Here is a 26549-nt window from a genome sequence, read left to right on the forward strand (position 1 = left end):
GACTCACTCTGTCCATGAAGTCTGCCCAGGACAGAAAGGTCGGATTCGGAATGGGAGGGGGCTGCAAAAATGTTTAATCTTTCATAAACATTTTGTCTATTCCACTGTGAAATCTCTTCAAGGTATGTTTACTATTCCTTCCCTCCATAGATGCTGCCGCACCCGCTGAGTTTCTCCAGCATTTTTGTCTACCTTCGATTTTTCCACCATCTGCAGTTCTTTCTTAAACATTTTGTCTACTCCACTGCAAAATCTCCTCAAGGTATGTCCAGCACTTCAACTACCCCTCCCATTCCGAATCCAACCTCTCTGTCCTGGGCCTCCTCCATGGCCAGAGTGAGTCCCACCACAAATTGGAGGAGCAGCATCTCATGTTTCGCTTGTTTAAGAAAGAACTGCAGATGCTGAAAAAATCCAAAGGTAGACAAAAATGCTGGAGAAACTCAGTGGGTGAGGCAGCATCTATGAAGCGAAGGTGACGTTTCGGGTCTGAAGAAGGGTCTCGACCCGAAACATCACCTATTCCTTCACTCCATAGATGCTGCCTCACCCGCTGAGTTTCTCCAGCATTTTTGTCTAGCTTCGATTTTTCCAACATCTGCAGTTCTTTCTTAAACGATACTTCTCCAAGTGTCAGTCTTAGTTTTTTATGCTCAGCTCTAGGGAGTGGACTTCAACCAACAACCTTCCAATTCAACAGCTAAAGTACAACTAAAGTGCACTAAAGCTGACAAGGCTTGTACTATAATTTTCCTAATATTAATGATGTTGCTTGTTTCAGTTTAGTTTAGATACAGCGCGGAAACAGGCCCTTCGTCCACACCAACCAGCAATCCCCGCACATTAATATTATCCTACACACACACACGGGGGACAATTTACATTTACCAAGCCAATTAACCTACAAACCTGTGCGTCTTTGGAATGTGTGAGGAAACCAAAGATCCTGGAGAAAATCCAGGCGGTCACAGGGAGAACATTCAAACTCCATACAGACAGCACCCGTGGTCGGGATCGAACCCAGGTCTCCGGCACTGCAAACGCTGTAAGGCAGCAACTTTACTGCTGCGCCACCGTGCCGCACCTATTTTGCTATTATGTACCATTTCTTCCATTTTTAGCCACCTGACATCTCAATTTCTTTTACTCTCTGTGACCACAGCAGGATCTTCTTCGTCACAAAAACGGTTGCAAAATGTTCGTTTAGTCGCCTCGATGAGAGAGCCGACTTTTCATTTGCTAATCAGCTCCATCATTACCGTTACTATCTTTTCACCATTTATTCAAATATACAGCTGCCTTTTGGAAAGTGCTCGGGAGCTCCAGGGATATGAAAAATATCAAGAATATGAATATGAAAAGGCAATAATAAAACACAAGATGTACACCACAAATACCCAGAGAAAAACATATTTTTGAAAAAAGGGCAAATCACTAAAAATAACAACCACTGGTGTGGCATTACTCCACATACGCAACATCAGAAATCAGGAAATGCCTGGATTTGGAACGTGGGATTGAGAGGGGATGTTCAGTAATTCAAAAACTAGAAAATGATTCATATTTTGTTTGGGCAGCTTACAGCCCAGTGACATGAATATTGATTTCTCCAACTCCAAGTAACCACTGCATCCCCTCTCTCTCCATCCCTCCCAAGTCACACTCACCGCTCGTTCTCACCCAACAAACAGCTAACAATAGCCTGCTTCCTTTATCATTGATACTTTTTTGCATATCTTTCATTCATCATTCTATATATCTTCACATCATCGTCTATATCTCTCGTTTCCCTTTCCCGTGACGTTCAGTCTGAAGAAAGGTCTCGACCCGAAAAGTCACCCATTCCCTCTCTACAGAGATGCTGCCTGTCCCACTGAGTTACTCCAGCTTTTTGTGTCCATCTTTGGTTTAAACCAGCATCTGCAGTTCCTTTCTACACCAATGATTCAGCCAGCAAAAAAAAAAATGAAGATGTTTAATGAGTGTCTTGGTGGCTCTGAGGCCTTGCAACATTGAAATTTGAATGCCTTTTCCTCCAATTCAATCTTTCCTGTGATATTTGCTTCATGTCCCAATGAAAACCAAAGAAAAAGTACTGACACTTTTGAAAAATATAAAAGTGGATAAGTCTCCAGGTCCTGACAGGATATTTCCTAGGACATTGAGGGACGTTAGTGTAGAAATAGCAGGGGCTATGACAGAAGTATTTCAAATGTCATTAGAAACGACATAGTGCCCGAGGATTGGCGTACTGCACATGTTGTTCCATTGTTTAAAAAGGGTTCTAAGAGTAAACCTAGCAATTATAGACCTGTTAGTTTGACTTCAGTGGTGGGCAAATTAATGGAAAAGATACTTAGAGATAATATATATAAGCATCTGGATAAACAGGGTCTGATTAAGAACAGTCAACATGAATTTGTGCCTGGAAGGTCATGTTTGACTAATCTTCTTGAATTTTTTGAAGAGGAAATTGGTACTAGGGTAAAGCAGTGGATGTTGTCTATATGGACTTTAGTAAGGCCTTTGACAAGGTTCCTCGTGGAGGGTTGGTTAAGAAGGTTCAATTGTTGGGTATAAATGCAGGAGTAGCAAGATGGATTCAACAGTGGCTGAATGGGAGACACCAGAGAGTAATGGTGGATGGCTGTTTGTCAGGTTGGAGGCAGGTGACTAGTGGGGTGCCTCAGGGATCTGTGTTGGGTCCACTGTTGTATGTCATGTACATCAATGATCTAGATGAAGGTGTGGTAAATTGGATTAGTAAGTATGCAGATGATACTAAGATAGGTGGTGTTTTGGATAATGAAGTAGATTTCCAAAGTCTACAGAGAGATTTAGGCCATTTGGAAGAATGGGCTGAAAGATGACAGATGGAGTTTAATGTTGCTAAGTGTGAGGTGCTACATCTTGGCAGGACAAATCAAAATAGGACGTACATGGTAAATGGTAGCGAATTGAGGAATGCAGTTGAACAGAGGGATCTAGGAATAACTGTGCATCGTTCCCTGAAGGTGGAATCTCATGTAGATAGGGTGGTAAAGAAAGCTTTTGGTGTGCTAGCCTTTATAAATCAGTGCATTGAGTATAGAAGTTGGGAGGTAATGTTAAGATTGTACAAGGCATTGGTGAGACCAATTCTGGAGTATGGTGTACAATTTTGGTCGCCCAATGTCAGCAAAATAGAGAGAGTACAGAGGAGATTTACTAGAATGTTGCCTGGGTTTCAGCAACTAAGTTACAGAGAAAGGTTGAATAAGTTAGGTCTTTGTTCTCTGGAGCACAGAAGGTTTAGGGGGGACTTGATAGTGGTCTTTAAAATGATGAGATGGATAGACAGAGTTGACGTGGACAAGCTTTTCCCATTGGGAATAGGGAAGATTCAAACAAGAGGACATGACCTGAGAATTAAGGGACAGAAGTTTAGGGGTAACATGAGGGGGAACTTCTTTACTCAGAGAGTGGTAGCTGTGTGGAATGAGCTTCCAGTGAAGGTGGTGGAGGCAGGTTTGATTTTATCATTTAAAAATAAATTTGATAGGTATATGGATGGGAAAGGAATGGAGGGCTATGGTCTGAGTGCAGGTAGATGGGACTAGGGGAAAATAATTGTTCGGCACGGACTTGTAGGGCCGAGATGGCCTGTTTCCGTGCTGTAATTGTTATATGGTTATATGGAAAAGGCTTTTCAAATTCAGTTAAGTCACCTCGTCACTGAATTTGCATTGATATGGCTAGTCTTGTTATCAATTATGAGCCAAAGGCCATTTAGATTTCTAAACTCCATTTCTTGTGAAGCACCATTCAGTACTTGGGTAGGAAGGAACCACAGATGCTGGCTTGTTCCAAAGATAGATGCAAGATGCTAGAGTAAGTCAGCGGGTGAACAAGCAGCATTTCAAGGCTTACATTGTGGAAATAGATAGATAGATAGCCTTTATTGTCATTCAGACCGAAGTCTCACTTGAAATTGCAGCAGTCATACATATCCAAACAATAAAAACATGTACCTGTATGTATTTTGGGCTACAGTTTAGTAGCATCCTACCTCCAGTGAGTTCCAGAATGATCATCAGTGGTGTCAACATTTGGTTAATTGATGATGCATATAGTTAAGAGTCATTAGTGAGTCTACAGTCTTCCCAGGCCCTTCGGCCCCCTCACCCGCTGGGGCGATACCCCCCCCCCCCCCCCCAGTCGGTGTTATAACTTGGTCCCGCGGCTCAAACCTGTCCTGTCCATCGCTGTCCCGATGTTTGGTTAAAGCTGGGCCGCCCCCAGACTCCTGTAGACGCAGCCGCTGGCCCGCGGCCGAACCCTTTGTGACTCAGGCCACCACCGCCGAGAAAATCCGTCCCAGCCACTCTCACGTGAGTCCTCTGGTCCTCGATTTCAGCCTCGGGCTGTGGCCGCCCCCGATTTGACATGGGCGCCGAACCCGATCCCCCGGACCTCCTGCGCTCCAAGGAATAGAGACCCAGCCTACTCAACCTCTCCTTATAGCTCACAGCCTCTGGTCCTGGCAACATCCTCGTGAATCTTATCTGAACCTTTTCAAGCTTGACAATATATTTCCTGTAACATGGTGCCCATAGAACTGAACTTGCCTGTTCTTGGTCCATATACAACTGCAACTTGACCTCCCACTTCTGTACTCAATATCTGTGTATTTTGAAGGCCTAAGCCTTTTTGACCATCCTACTTCTACCAGTTGAGTTATGCAGAATGATCATGCAGTGGTGTCAACATTTGTATGAATTGAATGAGTGATATATGCCGTATAGGGATCATAGAGTTCTTATTACAGTGTGGAAGAAACAGGGAATTATTCGGCCCAGACTCGCCCACACCGGCCAACAATGTACCAGCTACCATAGTCCCACTTGCCTGTGCTTGGTCCATATCCCTCCAAACCTGTCCTGTCCATGTACCTGTCTAAATGTTTCTTAAACCATGGGATAGTCCCAGCCTCCACTACCTCTTCTGGCAGCTTGTACCATACGCTCACCACCCTTTGTGTGAAAAGGTTTCCCCTCAGATTCCGATTAAATCTTTTCCCCGTCACCTTGAACATAGGTCTAAGCCGAAGAATTAAAGGGTGCCCTTTGTGAAAGGACGTGAGGAGGAACTTATTTAATCAGAATGTAGTTAGTCTGTGGAACTCGATCACCCCTCATCCTCCTGCGCTCCAAGGAATAGAGACCCAGCCTACTCAACCTCTCCTTATAGCTCACAGCCTCTGGTTCTGGCAACATCCTCGTAAATCTTATCTGAACCTTTTCAAGCTTGACAATATATTTCCTGTAACTTGTGAAATTGCGAGAAGGGTTCTAAATCCAAAACGTCAGGTCATCTATTCTTTTTCTCCAGACTCTGGCAGACCCACTGAGTTACACAAGTATTTTGTGCCTACCATTCGATATTTAATTATGTAACCATATGTTAATCCGTTGCAATGCTACATTTAAATCACTGATCATGCCAGAAGAGAAAAGCGGCATAACCAGTTTATTTTAGCTTTAATACAACCCATTTCACTCGTAAGCAGTGCTTCTGTTAGTTGCACGTTCACCTATGAAGCCCCACTCCAGAGAGCCCAGAACCTAGACTGAAACTTGGAGAGGGTAGACACAAAAAGCTGGAGTAACTCAGCAGGTCAGGCAGCATTTCTGGAGAAAAGGAATAGGTGACATTTTGGGTCGAGACCCTTCTTCAGACTCTTTCAGTATTGGTGAACTGTCAACAATACCTTCTAAACTTGGCATTTTAAGCCATTGTGCTGTTCAACCTCTGAAGTGGACATTATAAGATAGCACTACCTTATTTCAAGAGATTGAGGGACTGTCCCCACTTCTATAACCAATAGAAATCCTTCAATCAACATTATTCAAACAGATTACCCAGTCAATATCATCGCGCTGTTTTTTAGCACCAATGTGGTTGCAACAGGACAAATCAATGGCGATATTTACGACAATCAGCTGGAAGCTCTGGCCCATTTCCACTTTAGCACCATTGATAAAGCTGGGCATGCCACTCAGCATTTTTACGTTGACCACGCGCTCCTTTCTTCGGTGACGTTGGGGGAGAAGTTGTTCTTAAATAAATAGCCCACTCCTCCAGACCCTGAGGAATGCAATTCCTATCACTGCAGAATTTTCATTTCATCACCTCCCTGCTGATCACTCAATGCATTCAAAATTTCCCATCATAGATCTTCCTTAAACCCCAGTCAAACTTGAGATTATTTCCGTATCTACAGCAGCAGGATTATAAGTGCAGCATGCTCAAATTATACACAAGTAATTGAAATCTGTAATTCGGTACCTTCCAATAGACGCTGGAAATTCAAAACCATAGATCAAGCCGCAAACATGGAGAACCCGAGGACCGAGTTCTCACTCAAAGGTTCCAAGATGGCTTCCAATTCTAGAACTGCAGGCTCACAAAAAAAAATACTGACATTTGCATGCATGTTGGCAGGAGGTCCTTGCCAATTCCTTTTTTGTCCTCCCCTCTTTAATCTTTAAGCATAACAATTTTCACAAGGCACAAGACACTGCAGGTGCTGAATCTTGAGTAAAACACGGAGGTTTGTAGACGGGTCGCGATCCGAAACGTCACCTATTCCTTTTCTCCAGAGATGCTGTCAGACCTGCTGAGTTATCCAGCTTTTTGTGCCTCTCATCACAATTTTCAGTAAAGTAGGTTGAAACCATTGCTCCTCCCCGCTTGTGATGTCCACGTCAGTTTTCTTGAGATACACATTCAGCAGGTATTTGTGTCATATCTTTTGATTACCAAGTAATTTCAGACAGTGGTTGAGCTAGAAGCAAAGGGGGCTACAAACCACAGTGAAAATCCAACATCTACAAACAATGTCCAGTACAGTGGAGATGGAGCAGCAGACATTTTGGCTGAATGGTGGTAACATTTGTCTCAGGGAGATTGTTGGCCGCAGGTAGACAAAAATGCTGGAGAAGCTCAGCGGGTGCGCTACGGAGCGAAGGAAATGGGCAAAGTTTCTGGCCAAAACCCTTCGGGGGGGGGGGGGGGGGGGGGGGGGGGGGGGGGGGGGGGGGGGGAAGAAAGAAAAAGAAGAAGGAGGAGAGGAGCCAGAGGGGCTGAGGGACAGGTGAGAAGGGAACAGACTGCCCAAGCGGAATATGAGGTACTGCTCCTCCAGTTTCCGGTGGTCCTCACTCTGACAATGGAGGAGGCCCAGGACAGAAAGGTCAGATTCGGAATGGGAGGGGAGAGTTGAAGTGCTGAGCCACAGGGAGATCAGGTTGGTTAATGCAGACCGAGCGGAGGTGTTCAGTGAAACGATTGCCAAGCCTACGCTTGGTCTCACCGATGTAGATCAGCTGACATATAGATCAGCGCATGATCTTCAACTTGAAGTGTGGGATCTTAACCGAGGCACTGCTAGTGTTGCATCTCCTCGGCTGTCGTGAGGAGGTCCCTCACATTTCTCAATCACGGTGGACTGTTGGTATGATTACTGCAGCCTGGAATTGGATCAGAGTACCCTTCTACAATAGGGAATTTCAAAACCAACATCAGCACGATAAGAGAAATGGTTACCAAGGTGACAGAAGTGCACAATTGACCTAAAATCCGATTTTGTGTAGGTTATATGCAAGGCTTGAAGCAGGCCGAAAGAGAGTCCCAAATACTACTGTGCCGTGTTTGCAACTAAGAGCCGAACATCGCTTGGGTCATTCACGTTCCCCTAGACTGTAGTGAAGTTTGTTCAATAGAAAAACAATTCCACAAGGTAAAGGATGGTAGAAGGGGACATGATGGGCCCTTGTTTAAAGAAGTCCTTCAAACTATCATGACGTGAATAGAGGTACAAAATGTTTCAAGTTCAAGTGAGTTAATTGTCATGTGTCCCTGTATAGGCCAATGAAATTCTTGCTTTGCTTAAGCACACAGAAAATAGTAGGCATTTACTACAAAACAGATAAATGTGTTCATATACCATGATATAAATATATACACACATAAATAAACAAACTGGTAAAGTGCAAATAACAGAAAGTGGTCATTAATAATCAGAGCTTTGTCCGAGCCAGGTTTAATAGCCTGATGGCTGTGGGGAAGTAGCTATTCCTGAACCTGGTTGTTGCAGTCTTCAGGCTCCTGTACCTTCTACCTGAAGGTAGCAGGGAGATGAGTGTGTGGCCAGGATGGTGTGGGTCTTTGATGATACTGCCAGCCTTTTTGAGGCAGCGACTGTGATAAATCCCCTCGATGGAAGGAAGGCCAGAGCCGATGATGGACTGGGCAGTGTTTACTACTTTTTGTAGTCTTTTCCTCTCCAGGGCGCTCAAATTGCCGAACCAAGCCACGATGCAACCGGTCAGTATGCTCTCGATTGTGCACCTGTAGAAGTTAGAGAGAGTCTTCCTTGACAATCCGACTCTCCGTAATCTTCTCAGGAAGTAGAGGCGCTGATGAGCTTTTTTGATAATTGCATTAGTGTTCTCGGACCAGGAAAGATCTTCAGAGATGTGCATGCCCAGGAATTTGACGTTCTTGACCCTTTCAACCATCGACCCGTTGATATAAATGGGGCTGTGGGTCCCCCTCCTACTCCTTCCAAAGTCCACAATCAGTTCCTTGGTTTTGCTGGTGTTGAGGGCCAGGTTATTGCGCTGGCACCATATGGACAGTTGCTCGATCTCTCTTCTGTATTCTGACTCATCCCCATCAGTGATATGCCCCACAATAGTGGTGTCGTCAGCAAACTTGATGATGGAGTTCGCACTGTGGTTCGCTGCGCAGTCATGGGTATAGAGCGAGTACAGCAGGGTGCTGAGCACGCAGCCTTGAGGTGCTCCCGTGCTGATTGTTATCGAGGCTGACACATTTCCACCAATACGAACAGACTGTGATCTGTGGATGAGGAAGTCGAGGATCCAGTTGCAGAGGGATGCGCAGAGACCCAGTTCTGCGAGTTTGGTAACCAGTTTGGAGGGGATGATTGTGTTAAATGACGAGCTGTAATCAATGAATAACAGCCTGACATATGAGTTTTTGTTGTCTAAGTGGTCCAGTGCGGAGTGGAGGGCCAGTGAGATCGCATCCACCGTTGATCTGTTGTGGCGGTACGCGAACTGCAGTGGGTCAAAGTTTTTGTCAAGGTAGGAGTTGCTTTGCTCCATGATCATGAGCATACATGGTGAAGATGCAGTCAAGACACTGCAGGTGCTGAACCTTGAGCAAAACACAAAGTGCTGGTGGAATTCAGCAGGTCAGGCAGCATTCGTGGAGTGAATGGACAGACGATGTTTCTAACAGAAAATGGGTCGCAATGCGCCGGGAGGTAGCAAAGGTATCCTGGATATAAATGAGGTGGGACGGGATAAAGGATGATAAAAAAGTCAAATTAGACAGAAATATGTTATCTGGAGTAAAAACAAGCAACATTAGATTTACCAGGATACTTCTGCTTTTAAACCTTGGGAAGGAAGTAGAAGTCGGTTGTGAGATTCAGGAAGCGAGAATTATGACTAGTTGCAAGACATTGGTGGTGTCACAATTGGTGGGAGATATGAAGAGTTGACAGAGAACTGGCATTCAGCTTCTGCAAGGCATGGGTCAGTTTGTGAACCCACAACACCACCTCACTTGTCAGAAGATTTCATGTTAGTATTGGTCATTGGCGAGCAGTGTGCTGCAAATTCAGAAGGCTCCTGATTTTGTCCCATCAATGTGTCGATATCTTTGAGCAATTAAGATGACGACCACTATCCCACGTGATGTTCTGAAATTGCACTGAAATTCCAGCAGAAATGAAAATAATCATTTAAGGCTATAATGGGGAGCATATATTCTTGTGTGGAGAGCTAGACAATGCCTTAACAATTTCAAACTTGGTCTCAGACTTGTCAAGTCCTCTGAAACCTTCCGATTACAAAATCCAAATAAGCTATGTGGAGGTTCTGAAACATTTCTCCATTTGACTTTTTAGCTTCAGCTGGTATGCCATCTTGTTCTGCAGCCTAGTTGTTCATGCTTTAAATGCTGGCACAACTTTATTCTTTGAGGTCAGGGGAGGGGTTGCTAATGAGAGAATCTCATTCAAAGCAAGAAGGGACGAGTTCAATAGTTGCATCTGCTGCAGTTGACTCATGGTTCAGAACTGTCTTAAAGTGCTTCTTCCATCTGCTTTCGATGCTTCACTTTCTTAAAGGAGCAGCAACACATCTTTGGCTTAGAATGATGTAAGATAATGGGATCAGTCTCAAAATAAGCAGAAATTTTCAGGCACTTAAAACTAAAGGGTACTTGCATGTTTTGGGGAACTTTTAGTCATGTTTTTAAATGATACATCGGGAAAACATTTCCAAAATAATTGACTGCAATATTACAAGGTCAGAAAAAACAGTGAAAAAACATAAATGTTCTCCATTCTATTTGTGATGCACGTGTTGCTCACAATTACCGTCAAATTTACTCTATACTCTAATCATGCCATGTGATCAATTCATTATTTCTCAAGAACAGACAACAAATAAGCAGGAGGAACTTCAGATCCTGGATTAAACTGAAGATAGACACAAAAAGCTGGAGTAATTCAACGGGTCGGCCAACATCTCTGGAAAAAAGGAATAGGTGACATTTCAGGTCGAGAAGAAGCGTCTCAACCCGAAATGCCACCTATTCCTTTTCTCCAGAGATGCTGTCTGGCCTGTTAAATAAGTAATAATGTTTCCTACATATTCTATATCTTCGTTTTCTTTTTTGCCAATGGAAAATCATTTTGAAATGCAGCATTTTGAGGTCTCAGTCACAAGTTCACATCACCTGCCTCAAGAGCAGACCACTTCTATATCAACTTAACTACTACCATACAAAAACATGCATACATTTCAAAAACTCCTGAGCCAAACCACCTCTGGGCTTGACATCTTTTTGTTTACAACCCTACTTATAAAGCTCCAATGAAGGCCTGTTGAGCAAAAAACGTTAACCTTTTATCCCCCTCAGTCTACGGATAACTAGACTATCCATTATGTCCAGCATTTGCATTTTTATTTCAGATTTCTGGTATTAGTTTCCAAAGAAAATGCATCAAAATGAGATTAGGAAAGTAAAGGACTGCTACAGGTATGTTAGGCCACCAGGTCATAAAAAACAATATGCAACCATTTAGGATTTAAAATATTGCCACGAGCAACAGCATAGGAAAGTTTTGTGCAAGAAATATCTGAGGAACCAGTCAATGGAAGAAACACTTCAAGGTAGTGTCTGCGAGAGACTATATCACCTTCACTCCAATATAAAACTCCAAAAATAACATTTTCAGGTCAACAAATATCCATTTACAGTGGGAATGAAAAAACATATCCATATATGTCCTGCAAAGTGATAAAAGATTTAGAGATTTTATCATTTCATACATACTAAATATACCAAATTAAATGCAGTTTTTATCATAGAATTAGAAACAACCTTCTTCCCATGATTAAAGATTATAGTTATATTTAAAAAACAGAGATCATCTATTGGTATCAACACTAACCAAGTTCATTTCAATGCCCACTCTATATGCAAATTAATTACCTTTATTTATCTACAATTCAATAAACAGCAACTCCCTACTTCCCTTTTGAGTGACACTGCCCATTCATAGTCAAAAAGTAGCTGATTTTACTGCTTACTCTCAAAGCTACCAGTTAACGAAGGTTTGCAATGAATGTTCATTAAGAAATAGCAAAATCATGATTGAAGGTGGCACTTTAAACCCGCTTTGCTCAATGTCTGGCCCTCGAACAACTGCCTCAAGTTGTTGAATCAACCCTTGGTCTAAAACTATTCCAGACGCCACACCAAATAAAGGGTTAAGGCTGGCAGATGAAGCTCTGCAGGCCCTGCCCTGCCCCGCCACTCACTCATGGTCTACCTCCTTATGGCCATGTACAAGAACAGTTGTGCACTGGGACACCCGCCACACTCCACGCAGGGCACACAATTAACCGCAAGAAGACGATGCTTTAAGGAAAAGAATAAGCAAATAACCTGAATACCCGCAGCTCTTGATGGATCTGCGATGAGAGAGTGAGGGGTTGAGTAGGGGGTGAGGGGGGGAGCGAGGAAAAACACAGCCCAGCAAAAAAAAATCAACCTTTACTGCTGTTCCTCAACCTAACTTGATCGTCGCCCGAGGTCCCGCCTCCCCTCCGCTGCGGCGCCTTCACTCCCTTCACGTCCATTGGTCGCCAGCGCCGTCAATCAACCACCAGTGGTGTTCCTCGACCTAACTTGATGGTTGCCCGAGTCCCGCCTCGACTCTTCCTCGGCTGCGGCGCCGCGCCGTCACTGCCCTGCCTTCCATTGGCCGCCGGCGCCGTCGATCACCCGGGGATGGTCGAAATGACGTCACGGATAAAGCCCGCCCCCTTTGACGCGTCTCGGATCGCACTCACGTGGGGCGGTGACGTGTCGGCCGCCCAGTTCCTGGATGGGAATAGGACGAGCCGGGTGTCAATCGTGTGAGGTCACACTGAAAGAAGTGGGGAGGGGGCGGAACCTTGTGCGCGCGTGCGCACTCGGGGCCGCTCGTCTGCGTGTGGGGGTGGTTTATTCAAAATGGCGGCGCCCTGTTCGACTCGTTGGGGAAGTTAAGAGAGTTGTGAGTTGAAAGTGTTGCCGGTTCCACCTGATCATCGCCCAGATTTGGTGTATTTTATTTTAGTTTTTTTTTCCTCCCTCCCCTACACTTTGCCCTTCTCTGATTTCCGCCGACGGTCTTAACCAGGAGTTGACCGGGGAGGAGCTGTGTTTGTGGCGGCCGAGCCTTGGTGAAGTGGAGGCCGAGCCTCAGCGCTGTCTCAGGTAAGAGTGACGATGGTGCTGCGGCTCTAATTCCAAACAATTCCAACATACACACATCGCACTACTTGTTGATTTGCTGCAGGGTGGGTGTAGTGCTTCTGAAACCAAGATTTTTAAACATTTCTAAACAAAGAAACCCCTAAGAAGAAGGATCTCTACCCGAAACGTCACCCATTCCTTCTCTCCAGAGATGCTGCCTGTCGCGCAGAGTTACTCCAGCATTTTGTGTCTGTCTTCAGTGTAAAGCTGCATCTGCAGTTCCTTCCTACACCGCTCTATTTTGGTGTTGCTCGTTCTTCACTGGCTCGTCTCCAGTTGGTTCAGAATGCTGCTGCTCGCCTTTTAACAGGGACTCGAAAGAGGGAGCACATATCGCCAATTCTGGCCTCCCTCCACTGGCTCTCGGTGCACTTTCGAGTTCATTTTAAGATACTGTTATTTGTTTTTAAATCTCTGAATGGGCTCGCCCTGCCTTACCTCTCTGAGCTGCTCCACCCATACGCTCCTGCTCAGTCCCTCGGGTTAGCTGGTCAGCTGCTCCTGGAGGTACCGAGGTCTAGTCGGAGGCTCGGAGGGGATAGAGCCTTCTCTGTTGCTGCTCCAGCACTCTGGAACACCCTGCCGTTGCATATCAGACAGGCCCCCTCTCTATCCATCTTCAAATCCAGTGTTAAAACACATTTGTACTCCCTGGCTTTTGACCATGCCTGAGGCTTTGCTTCTGTTTGTGGTGTTTTTGATGTTTCTTTATTTTACATGTCTTTTCCTACTATTTCTTTTGATTGTTATTTTTGGTGTGTATTAACTTTTTTGTCAATGATTAGTGATGTACAGCACTTTGTTGCAGCTATGTTTGTTTTTAAAGTGCTCTATAAATAAAATTATTATTATTTTATTATTATCCCCTGTTCCTTCCTACAGCAAGTTCTGTTCTACACACACCAAGGTATGAGGTGTAGTGGCTATGATAATAGGCAGGCAATTACTAACATCTGAATCAATAATAGTTAATTTATATTAATGGCTCCATTGAAAATGCTAAAACAACAGCATAAATAGTCTTAACAATGCGGGCTGAATTGAAGAGCATTAAATAAAGGACAAAGGCTTGATGTTACCTGGGTTAGGAGTTGAGGAATGGGGGTGATCTTAGATTTCTGAGAAGGATGATATAAAATGTACATTTCCTGCTAAAATTAGCCCGTCGTGTGAGTGGGAATGCAGACAAGCTGAGTGGAAGACAGCAATGTGCCAGATGACAAACACTACTGCAAAATTTAGGTTATCTGTCTTTCTAAAATAAATGTCTCAGATGCTGTGTTTTTAATGATTGTGAAATGTTGACATTCAAAAGTTCCTAGGTGTCCTTTACACTGCTTAATTATGAACAGCAGCATCTTCCATGGTTAATGTGAACATTGTCAGATTTTAATAAAGGCCATTTTTATACATTTTTGTTTTGCCATGTAGAAATTACAGCTGTTTTTATACATTGTCTCCATTTCAGGGCACCATAATGTTTGGGACACATGGCTTCACAGGTGTTTGTTATTGCTCAGGTGTGTTTCAATGCCTCCTCAATGCAGGTATAAGAGTTCTCAGCACCTAGTCTTTCTATCACCTTTGGAATCTTTTATTGCTGTTTATCCACAAGGACCAAAGTTGTGCCAATGAAAGTCAAATAAGCCGTCATGAGACTGGGAAATGAGAATAAAGCTGTTAGAGACATCAGCTAAACCTGAGGCTTACCAAAATCAACTGTTTGGAACATCATAAAGAAGAAAGAGAACACTGGTGAGCTTACTAATCGCAAAGTGACTGGCAGACCAAGGAAGACCTTAACAACTGATAACAGAAAAATTCTCTCCATAATAAATAAATATCCCCAAACATCTATCCGACAGATCAGAAACACTCTTCAGGAGCCAGGTGTGGATTTATCTATTACCACTGTCTGCAGAAGACTTCATGACGAGAAATATAGAGGCTACACTGCAAGATGCAAGGTGCAAAAATGGGATGGCCAGGTTACAGTTTGCCAATAAGTACTTAAAAGAGCAACCACAATTATGAAAAAAGGTTTTGTGGACAGATGAGGTGAAGATCAACTTATTATCAGAGTGATGGCAAGAGCAAAGTATGGAGGTGGGAAGGAACTGCCCAAAATCCAAAGCATACCACCTCATCTGTGAAACACCGTGGTGGGGGTGTTATGGCCTGGGCTTGTATGGCTGCTGAAGGTACTGGCTCACTTATCTTCATTGATGATACAACTGCTGATGGTAGTAGCATAATGAATTCTGAAGTGTATATACATATTCTATCTGCTTAAGTTCAAACAAATGCCTCAAAACCTATTGGCCAGCGGTTCATTCTACAACAAGACAATGATCCCAAATATACTGCTAAAGCAACAAAGGAGGTTTTCAAAGCTAAAAAATGGTCAATTATTGAGTGGCCAAGTCAATCGCCTGATTTGAACCCACTTGAGCATGCCTTTTATATGCTGAAGAGAAAATTGAAGGGGACTAGCCCCCAAAACAAGCATAAGCTAAAGATGGCTGCAATACAGGCCTGGCAGAACATCATCAGAGAAGACAGCCAGGAACTGGTGATGTCCATGAATCGCAGACTTCAAGCAGTCATTGCATGCAAAGGATATGCAACAAAGGATATGCAACAAAATGACTACTTTCAGTTACATGACATAACTGTCCCAAACATTATGGTGTTTTGAAATGGGGGGGATTATGTATAAACACTGCTGTAATCTCTACATGGTGAAACCAAAATGCATCAAAATGGCCTTTATTAAAATCTGACAATGTTCACATTAACCACGTGATTATTTATATTACAAATCTCATATTGTGGAGTACAGAGGCAAATAAATAAATGATGGGTCTTTGTCCCAAACATTATGGAGGACACTGTGGGTGTTCTTTACACAGGTTAGTAGAATCTAGCCAGTTATGAACAGAAGTGTTGATTTTGATTGTAAGAAAACTTGAATGTAAGAATAGGTATGCCCTATTACAATTTTTAGTTTAGTTTATAATTATTGTCATGTGACCTGAGGGGCAGTGAAAATATGTTTTTGTTGTGTGCTATCCAGTCAAAGAAAATATCAAATGTGATTACAATCAAGGCATCCACAATGCACATATACAGGACAAAGGGAGCAAGATAAAGTCTTATAACATGGTCTGATGGTCTCCATTGTGGTAGACAGTAGGTCAGGACTGCTCTCTAGTTGGTGATAGGATGGCTCATTTGCCTGATAACTGCTGGGGAGAAACTGTCCTTGAATCTAGTGGTGTGCGCTTTCACGCTTCTGTACCTCTAAGCTAATGAAAGAGGGGAGAAGAGGGTGACCAGGGTGAGGCTCACCCTTGATAATTCTGGTGGCCTTGCCGAGGCAGTGTGAAATATCGATGGAGTCCATAGAAGGGAATGTCCAAACCTTGCAGTTCCCATGCTGTGATGCATCCTGATAAAATGCTTTTTACAGCGCATCTGTGGAAGTTCGTTAGAGCAATTGGAGACATGCCACGCATCCTATGCATTCTAAGGAAGGAGGCATTGGGTCCTGTTGATGATGTTGATGAGATCACATTTGGAGTATTGTGTGTAATTTGAAAATTAAGCACAAAATTCTGTGGTGCTGGAAACTTGAAATGATCAGAAAGGTCAGAATGTATTGTTTTTTATTTGTATATCATGTTGGCCTCCTTATCCTACCATATAATGCTTGCTGCAGTGGAATTTGCTACTCTAGTTGCTGGGATCATGGGTTTGTCACATGCAGTGATAGGCAAGGGTAAGCTTCCGTTCTTGAATATTTGGAACAAAAAGAACTACTTCGTTGGAATGCACAATTAAAGGTATTGACAGAGATGATGTCCATTAAAGGGCTTGACAGTGATGATGCGTGGAGGATTTTTTGAATGCTAAGTAGTCACAGTCAAAATAAAGACTGAATTGCTGGTTAACAAATGGGTGAAGAATGTATTTGATGTCTCTGGAGTTGGTGTGCTATGATGCTCTACCTCTGATACTCCAGTCTTGCTTGATTGTATGTACATTATTTGATTTTAATTGGATAGCATGCAAAACAAAGCGTTTCACTGTACATTAACACACGTGGCAATAATAAACCTAAACCTAAACCATAATTTACTTGTGGCTCTTGAGCAGAATTGCCTATCAAGTGATGTAAAGAAAGTATGTCCACAAAATATATTTGTATCAAACGGAATTATAATGCTAATCTGAATAAATACTTATGTCTTGTAACTTTAATCAGGAATTTTGGTACCTGTACTGAGGAAAGTTAATTAGTCTTTTTTTGATGCTGCAATTCATTCTGAATAAATACACACTGCAACCACTATCTGCTTTAATACTGAATTCGAATATTTACACCTGCCTTTATCACAATTACTACACCAATGCTCAGTGCTGAGGGCTAGTATTAGTCCACAATAGCATCACTGATGCAGTTATCAAAATCATGTTAGTCAAATACAATTTTGTTATGAAAGTATAGAATGTTTTGTAATCTCGCTTCATAGTTTTTGATAATCCAAAAGTAAAATCTTGTGAAACCCAGTTGTGAAACAATTTGATAACTGACCTTTTCCATAAATGTTTACTTTCTGACTAGGTAAATGAAGGAAAATAAGGAGAACTCTACCCTGACTACAGCACTGGCAAACGTGGACCTTAGGAAGCCATGCTGGTATTGGGATAAGAAGGATCTGGCACACACCCCATCCCAGTTGGAGGGTCTCGATCCGGCAACAGAAGCACGCTACCGCCGAGAGGGTGCCAGGTTTATATTTGATGTGGGAACACGTTTAGGGCTGTATCCTTTTGAATGTCTTTAGAAATTTTCTCCATCAATGGAAGGATATAAGGATTTTTCTTTGCAAGGACCCTTTCACTCCTGTTTAAGTACAAGTCAGCCATTTGTGGAATATATTTCCTGTATGTTCATACATGTTCATTAGAAAGTGCTTGGAGAAGATTGGTTAGGACAATTTAGCTGACAGTTATTTGTCCCATAATTAAAAGAGAATTCAAACAACAGCTCCTTGCTCTTACTCTGATTTGGTCTACCATTTAGTTACCAGTCAATCCCTCCCCCGCCCAATAGTCGTTAATATTCCACTATTTACAATATAACTATTCTGTTCTAATCGCCCATAGTCTGGATTTTTTTTTATCGGTAGGTGCCTTGTATAAGAAGATAGAAAACACACGTTTGATGACAGAAAGTTATGAAGAGAAGGCAGGAGATTGGGGTTGAGGGGAAAGATAGCTCAGCCATGATTGAATGACGGAGTGGACTCGATGAGCTGGATGGCCTAATTCTGCTATGAGTTATGAACATTTCAGGACATTAGATTAGTTCAACATTGAACTTACATCAGAATATTTAATATTACGACTTGTGTATGCCTTGATTGTACTTATGGTATAGAGTATTGTCGCAGAAGCACATTCTATTAAAGGTAATGTACTTTCAAAAAACACATTTACCTGCTCTTTTTCCACCCTTCCAGTTTTCAGCTAAAATTCTGCAGTCATTCTTGACTCTAGCTCAGTCTTCAGAGTTCATGATGATTGTGTATTTCCTCATTAAGCTATATTTTGAGATATTACTTCCCTCGTTCGCTTTTGGCTGAATTCATTTCTTGGCAAAAAGTTCAATTCTTGTATTCAGTAAGTTTACAAAATCTTAAAACCAATTACGCATCATTAAAATGATTAACTCAAGACTAAGAGAAAATAATCTGAAAATGCAAGGTCCTCTACCTGAAATGTTAACTGTTTCCATGTTCATCAATGGTGTTTAACCCACTGAATATCCTTTGTGTTTTCTATTTTTTTTCACCATATGGAATTAACTTTCGGGAAAGAATTGTTTAATCTTTATCTGTGTAGCTGTGACCACCATTTACTCGTATTAAAATTCCACTTTAAGGAAAGAGTTAAAGTATTAATATCGCCAATTGTAATAGAGCATAGTCTAGGAATCAAATGAGATCTTACTAGCATGAAGATAATCTTGGGGGGAGAAATATTTACATTTACAGAAGTATTTCGATTTTGTTTACATAGCTGAGGGGAATTATTACTAAATATGTCTTTCTTTAACCAAAACTGCAAGACATTATGACACACTGGCCACAGGAATCATCTATTTTCATCGTTTTTACATGTTTCATTCCTTCAAACAATTTCCGAGATATGTAAGTATGAAACCGCCCTGCTGAATTAAGTTCAGTAATTTTTCAACGCTGATTAAAGCATCTTAGTATTGTTCAGTTATGTTTTATTCAGACTAACTGGCTTTTCTCCCACGTGGATTGCAGTAGATTGACAAATTACTTTTGCAGCACAACCTCCAAATGTGTCTTTTGTTTGGGTAATAAGAAACAGCGTTAACATGTCCCGACAGATCGTAACCAATTTTTACTTCATGAATGTTCTGCTGATGAGAGAATCCTGCTCAATACTTGACTCTAATCCCTGAGGATTATATTATCTGGTAGCTTCAATGTCATAAGAGATTGTCTCCATCTTAGAGATTGTTCCCATCTTGGGGAACTGCGAGAGTGAGCTACATGCTCTTGAACCGCTGACCAATTTTTCATGAGCGATGGCCAAAGACACTGATGCTCACTTGAACTGAGAAAATGGAATAAAATATTTTTTTTAATAACCATTTAAGAAAGGAAGGAGGGAGGAGAGGAGAGGAGAGAAGCAGGGAACAAGAAACTAGATGATTAGGCAACAGTAGAAGGGAAAATGCTGGAATTTATAAGCATTAAAAAGTTGAAGGTTTTCTCCGAGATCTTCTGTTTCCTCCCACACTCCAAAGACGTACAGGTATGTAGGTTAATTGGCTTGGTGCACGTGTAAATTGTCCTGGGTGTGTGTCAGTTAGTGTGCGTGGATCGCTGGTCGGTCCAGACTCAGTGGGTCGAAGGGCCTGTTTCCTCTGTCTCTAAACTAAACAATTGGAACTGAGATTGTAACCAGCAGAATATACAAGGGTGAACCAGATGATGGAGGGAGTACTTGGACTTTTGTAAGGTCTTTAGTAAGATACTGCGTGGGTTTGTTAAGTAAAATTCCAGGGCACAATATTAGGGGGTAATATACTGGTTTGGATTAGGGTTGGCAGAAAACGAGGGTTATTTTTGCGCTGCTTGTTGATGTGTTGTGCTCGGCTCTTCACAATCTGTGGTGATGGAGTGGAGTGTAATCTATCATCAGCAACCTTGTACATAAAGCTAGGTGGTTGTATCAAGTGTAATAAGGATAAGTGATGCGTCATAGATGGATAAAATGAATGGATGAGGACATGGTAGCCAGAGCACAATGTGGAAAATTGAGGTTGACTACCTTAGCAAAAAGAAGCGTATTTCTTAATAAAATGAGATTAAAACGTATGTGTTCAAAAAGACCTGGATACAAGGTGATGTGATTGCAAGAGCAAAGATGTCGTCCAATAATGTCCAGCCACGTATAGATTATATCTGGAATGTTGGCTAATCCTCTATTCCAAAAAATCCTGATCCTGCTGTCACATAAGCATTTAGTTATAGTGTTAAGGCATTTGAACAGAATATTTTTTAGAACAAAACATTTGAGGGATTGCATAAGCAAGTAGCTTGAGCCTAACATCCCACATGCTGATCATACTGCTGCTTAGCACAGCACAGACTTAGTCGACTGGTACCTTTTCCTGGCTTGATCTTCCGGGATTTAAACACCATGCTGTCCCCAGTTTAGTATGGTGACAAGGATAGTACACATGTTGCTTTCTATTGCTTTTTGAATGCTCCTGCTCGGTTTTGTTTCCTTTTGTTATTACCATGGAAGAAAGTATCCTGGATCCCATTCCTGCATTGTGCCCTGTAGATCAGACCACATTAAATTCATTGTAATGCAGATATGCAGTGAGTAGTTGTCTCGTGTACTTGTGATGCTGCTGATGATGCTCCTAGTACAGCTTCAAAGAGTGATTGAACAGTGGGATTAGTCATAGCCTGCAAATAGACAAGTGGGCGAATTACATACAAAGAAATAAGAAGTGATGTATTTTAGCAAAAAGAATAAGAGGTGATACAGACCAAAGATCTATTTGTCGTAGAACAAAGGACCTGACTGGGAGCATCATCAGCAGCATCACAAGTATACGAGACAACTACTCACTGCATATCTGCATTACAATGAATTTAATTGTGCATGTATATCATTGGACAAGCAGGCTGATTAATCATTCAATTAGAGGGATCCTGTGATTCATAAAGTAGAGGTATAGAGTACAAACGTGGCCCCTTCATATCTCTCATTAGGTCACGTGTGAAGTTTTGTACCCATTTCTGTTAACCACATTGTCAGGAGGATGTGAGCCAGTGTGAGGAGTTTTCGGAGGAAAACATGCTCAAATGGTTCTGATAATAGAAATATTGGGGGTCACCTTAGAGCAGAGGTTGAGAAATCTCTTGGAACTGTACAGGCTCTGATGGTTTTAACTGGATAAAGAGAGTGCAGGGAATGTTCTAACGACCAGAGGGATTCATTTGTAATTTGTGGTAAAGGGACTTATGAGAGAAACACTTTTTCTTTGAAGGAGTAGTTATGATCTGGAATTTATTTAGAGTCACAGAATGATACAGTGTCGGAACAGACCCTTCGGCCCACCTTTCCCACAAGCCAGCATGTCCTAGCTGCACTAGTCCCATCTAACTGTGTATGGTCCATATCCCTCCAAATCTGTCCTATCCATGTACCTATCTAACTGTTTGTTAAATGTTTGGATAATCCCTGCCTCAACTACCTCCACTGGCAGCTTGTTCCATACACCCACCACTGTTTTTGTGAAAAAGTTACCCCTCAGATTCCTATTAAATCTTTTCCCCCTCGCCTTAAACCCATGACCTCTGGTCCTCGATTCATCCACTCTGGGCAAGAGACTCTATGCATCTTTTCAATCTTTCTCTTGTTTTCCCTCTGATTTCCCACAATGTCCTCGGATATATTTAATTACATATTTCTTGTAGGAATGGTGCAACCAATCAGTGCCTTCATTAGGAAATTAAATCTTCACTGGAAAGATCATAGAAATGTGATGATGAGATTATTCTACTTTAACGTAGCATAGGTTCATAGGTCGAATGGGTTTCCTTTGTATATCATAATTCTATGATTAATGCTTGTGATGAAAAATGCTTTAATAACACCAAAAATTGCCATTCATCCAGGGACAGATGTAACACTGTAAATCAATAAACACATTTTATAAATGACAAATATCAGAATATTTGTGAAGTAGGTCCATTTTTTTTTTTTTGTAAAGCTGCTAAATTGATATATGGGAATGATTTAATGTTCAGATTGGGGCAACTTTAAAATCAAATCTTAATCTTTATCTCTGAAGTCTGTGCCCGGAGTACTTTGCCACTTCTGTAAAATCAATGTTATTGCGTCTGGATCTCAACAGTTTGAATGCTTGGTTAATTTGTTCTCAATTTCCAATTCTACCAAAGTCAGATGTTTAAACAAAGTCACACAGTGCAGGAGCAACTCAGCAGGTCAGGCAGCATCTCTGGAGAACATGGACAGGTGATATTTCAGGCCAAGACTCTTCTGCAGGCGTTTATTAATATTTAAAGTACTCTCTAGCAGTGCTTAGAATTAAGCCACACAATATAGTTTTGTATCTAACTTTCCCATTAAATTGAATGATAAAAGCATATTTATAGCAATGTCATCTGACAGACCAAGCACTACTCCATAAAAAGGAAAAAGCTCTTATTTCACTTCTTTCTGGAGACCTGATATAGGGTAATGTTTAACCGATTTGGAGATTAATGCACTGCCCTCGGCCAATGGAATAATATGACAAGGAAAGGTAAATAAGGAAATGCATTGTATTCAATGTTTATGGTTTGGAAAGGCTGTTGTTAAACTCCATTGGTTCCTAAGCAAGCTTTTCTGAAGGATTTTGCAGTCTTATGTTTGTATATCGGTGGCTGGTTCCTGCTCATATATTGTTTTGTCATTGAAATTCCTTCCAAAGCCGCATATCAGAGTTGTTGTTCACCACAGCAGATTGCGGGACGCACGCATATTTCTAACTTGTCTTTCTGTTCATGTAGGTCACAGGAGGCTGCTGTCTCTTTCTGGCTGGCAAAGTAGAAGAAACTCCCAAAAAGTGTAAAGATATCATTAAAACCGCTCGAAGTTTGCTGAATGATGTACAGTTTTCACAATTTGGAGATGATCCCAAGGTTGGTGTTAATTTTGGGGGTTTTTTGCATCAGTGTAGTAATATGTTGCAGGTAGACAAAGCTGGAGAAACTCGGCAGGTGAGGCAACATCTATGGAGCGAAGGATTAGGCGAGGAAGGATCTCGACCCAAAACGTCACCTGTTCCTTCACTTCGTAGATGCTACCTCACCCGCTGAGTTTCTCCAGCTTTTTGTCTACCTTCGATTTTTCCAGCATCTGCAGTTATTTCTTAAACAGTAATATGTTGCATGTCATTTTTCAACATATTCCTGGCGAGTAAACTTTTTTTTAAATCACGGTAAGGCACCCGATACCTTGGGTGAATAGGGAGATGTACTCTCTGCTAAACTTCAGATCGAAGGCTATTGGGGGATTGTCCAGCACTGTGTAAAAAGGCCAGGTTTGATCTTCGCATGGCATAGATTACAAACTGAAATCGGGAATGATCTATGGCGGCGACACATCTCTATCAGATGAGCTTTGTTTATTTGTTCAAAACGGATGTAAAGAGCACTAAATATCACTGAGAGATGTCCTATACATCTCAGTGGTAGAAGTCAATGCAGCTTTCATGAGGATAAACTCTTGGAAAGCGAGGGGACCGGATTGAGTCACTGGCAGGATTTTAAAATCGTGTGGCAGTCAAGTAGCCACAGTATTTATCAAAATCTTCAACCTCTGAATTCAACAATCTTCTCCCCCATCTGCTTCAAAGATCCTCCATCATACCGGTCCCCGATTGTGCTGTCTCAATGGCTAACGGCTGTTAGCTCTAACAACAACCATAATAAAGGTGTTTGAAAGATTCGTAATAGTCCACACTTGCGTTAGTCTTCTGAACAACCTTGACCCCCCCCCTCCTGTCGTTCACATACTAGAAAATCAGACTAACAGAGAATTCCATCTCTCTTCCCCTGCATTCAACCCTCGATTATCTTGACATCATAAACGCCAATGTCTGGATGCTATTTGTTGACTACAGCTCAGCCTTTTACGCCATAATACTGAATAAGCTCACCCCTAAATCTCTGGACCTTGGTCGCGAGATCTGCATCTGGCTGCTGGAGCACTTCACTGGCAGACCTCACTCAACACTTTCTCCACCATGACCCTCAACAATGATGTCCCTCAGAGTTGTGTGCCCAGTCTCTTGCTCTACCCCTACTGCACCCATGTTTGTGTGGCCTAGTGCAGTGCCAACTCAGTCTATAAGTTCTTGGATGATACCACTGTTGTCTGCTGATCTACTACAATTACTGGTGGACACAAATGTTGGAGTAACTCAGCGGGACAGGCAGTATCTCGGGAGAGAAGGAATGGGTGACGTTTCGGGCCGAGACCCTTCTTCAGACGGGAGTCAACGGAGTGGGCGGGACAGTGATAGAATGTAGTCGGAGACATTAAGACTGGTGGGAGAACTGGGGAGGGGATGGAGAGAGAGGGAAAGCAAGGGCTATTTGAAGTTGGAGAAGTCAATGTTCATACCACTGGGGTGTCAGCTGCCCAAGTAAAATATGAGGTGTTGTTCCTCCAATTTGCGCTGGGCCTCACTCTGACAATGGATGATGCCCAGAACATAGAAACCTAGAACATAGGTGCTGGAGTAGGCCATTCGGCCCTTCGAGCCTGCACCGCCATTCAATATGATCATGGCTGACCATCCAACTCAGTATCCTGTACCTGCCTTCTCTCCATACCCCCTGATCCCTTTAGCCACAAGGGCCACATAAAGGTTAGTGTGGGAATGGGAGGAGTAGTGAGTGCTGAGGAACTGGGAGATCTGGTGGGTTAAGGCGGACTAAGCGGAGGTGTTCAACCAAACGATCGCCGAGCCTGCGCTTGGTCTTGCCAATGTACAGAGGTACGATGGGCCTCCTCCATTGTTGGAGTGAGGCCCGGTGCAAATTGAAGGAACAGCACCTCGTATTTTGCTTGGGTTGCTTACACCCCAGCGGTATGAACATTGACCTCTCTAACTTGTTTTCCCCTCTCTCCATCCCCTCCACCTTCCCAGTTCGCCCACCAGTCTTACTGTCTCTGACTACATTCTATCTCTGTCCCGCCCACTCCCCTGACATCTGTCTGAAGAAGGGTCTCGACCTGAAACGTCACCCATTCCTTCTCTCCAGAGATGCTGCCTGTCCCGCTGAGTTACTCCAGCATTTTGTATCTACGTTCGATTTAATCCAGCATCTGCCGATATTTCCTACTACAATTACTGTTTGGTTTATTTAGCTATCCAAACCACAATTTAAAAATATATTTTTTGTTTCTTAATTAGGAAGAAGTCATGGTTCTCGAGAGAATACTATTACAGACAATTAAATTTGACCTGCAGGTTGAACATCCTTATCAGTTCTTGCTCAAGTATGCTAAGCAACTTAAAGGTACTGGAATTGCATGTTTGTGCTGAGACTATGGAGTCTTCAGTTTATTTCGCTTCAATTTGCTGCTTTAACACTGTTCAGTTTAGTAACAAATGCACATATTTCAAACAAAACTCAGCTGGTTATATTTCTCAAATGCGCATTATGATTTGTAAATATTGATCTAAGAAGCTTGGATTACTGAGAAAAGGTCTTTGATGTTAAGCATTGATTGCAATATAAAAATAAATAGATGCAAAATTCACTTTCGTGAGCAATATTGACTATATGGTCGCATGGTAATTATCTGCATAAGCTTCTGATCTTGTAAACCACAATTTGAAGTAACTTGACCAACTGGATTCTTGTAATTGGATTGTAGCTCTGAAATCAGTGTATCTGTTGTGCTAATTTTTAATTGCATGGTTTTATGTGATATGTGCACGTGGATGCTGACAGCTCGGTAACAAGTTAGATGTTTGCACTGAAAATCAATGTCTTCCTCAGTTACTAACATTTATCTGAAAACGTATCTGTAATACAGAAGAATAAGCTATTAATTCCTGATTGAGGTCAAAATTTGTTTTATTTGCATTCGTCGCTTGTAAATGCACCACCAATAGAAAACAGAAATGGTTCTGATTTGATCTCATCCCCATGCATTTATTTAGTTTGATGTCACAAGGCCACAGTAGATGGCAGTATATTGAAAGACTGGGAGAGATGGTGGCTTTAAATTTAGAGAAGAGAGTGAGGGAGAGCTCTAATGGATCAGTCTTAGCTTTATGGCAAATACTTTCGAGTTGAAAAGCTTTCTACAACCCTCTGGGGTAGAGTTTCATCGTCCTCTAAGTGAAGAAATTCCTTCTACTTGTATTAATTGCACCTGGGAGTCACAAATGAAAAATATAAAAAGACTTCCGGATCAGGCCTGTGTATTCCTGGTTTAAGTACCAAAGCATGTGGTGCATTTACATGTTGACAGTGACATTTTTTTAATGGGGATATTTTTGGAACGGAACG

The 26549-nt window shown here is 42.2% G+C and overlaps 2 protein-coding genes across 5 annotated transcripts in view; one reads left to right on the top strand and one right to left on the bottom strand.

Moving 5' to 3' along the window:
- Positions 1-12275, bottom strand: part of setd3 (SET domain containing 3, actin histidine methyltransferase) — a 121429-nt gene extending 109154 nt beyond the window's left edge. Inside the window, exon 1 of one of the 3 annotated variants that reach the window (XM_055640102.1) lies at positions 12140-12275. The gene's annotated coding sequence lies outside the window, so the exon portion shown is untranslated. Of the gene's footprint in view, positions 1-12033 lie in introns of all 3 variants that reach the window. The other 2 variants (XM_055640100.1, XM_055640101.1) reach the window with 2 other exon arrangements.
- A 280-nt stretch (positions 12276-12555) lies between these two features.
- Positions 12556-26549, top strand: part of ccnk (cyclin K) — a 32068-nt gene continuing 18074 nt past the window's right edge. The window contains exons 1-5 of one of the 2 annotated variants that reach the window (XM_055640104.1): positions 12556-12849; positions 17516-17716; positions 19025-19106; positions 23028-23159; positions 25442-25547. In XM_055640104.1, the coding sequence (XP_055496079.1) occupies positions 17520-17716; positions 19025-19106; positions 23028-23159; positions 25442-25547 (517 nt within the window). In that variant the 5' untranslated portion in view covers positions 12556-12849; positions 17516-17519. The remainder of the gene's footprint in view (positions 12850-17515; positions 17717-19024; positions 19107-23027; positions 23160-25441; positions 25548-26549) is intronic. The other variant, XM_055640103.1, reaches the window with a different exon arrangement.

Source organism: Leucoraja erinacea, chromosome 9 (genome assembly GCF_028641065.1).
Source record: "Leucoraja erinacea ecotype New England chromosome 9, Leri_hhj_1, whole genome shotgun sequence".
In the NCBI taxonomy this organism is placed as follows: Eukaryota; Metazoa; Chordata; class Chondrichthyes; order Rajiformes; family Rajidae; genus Leucoraja; species Leucoraja erinaceus.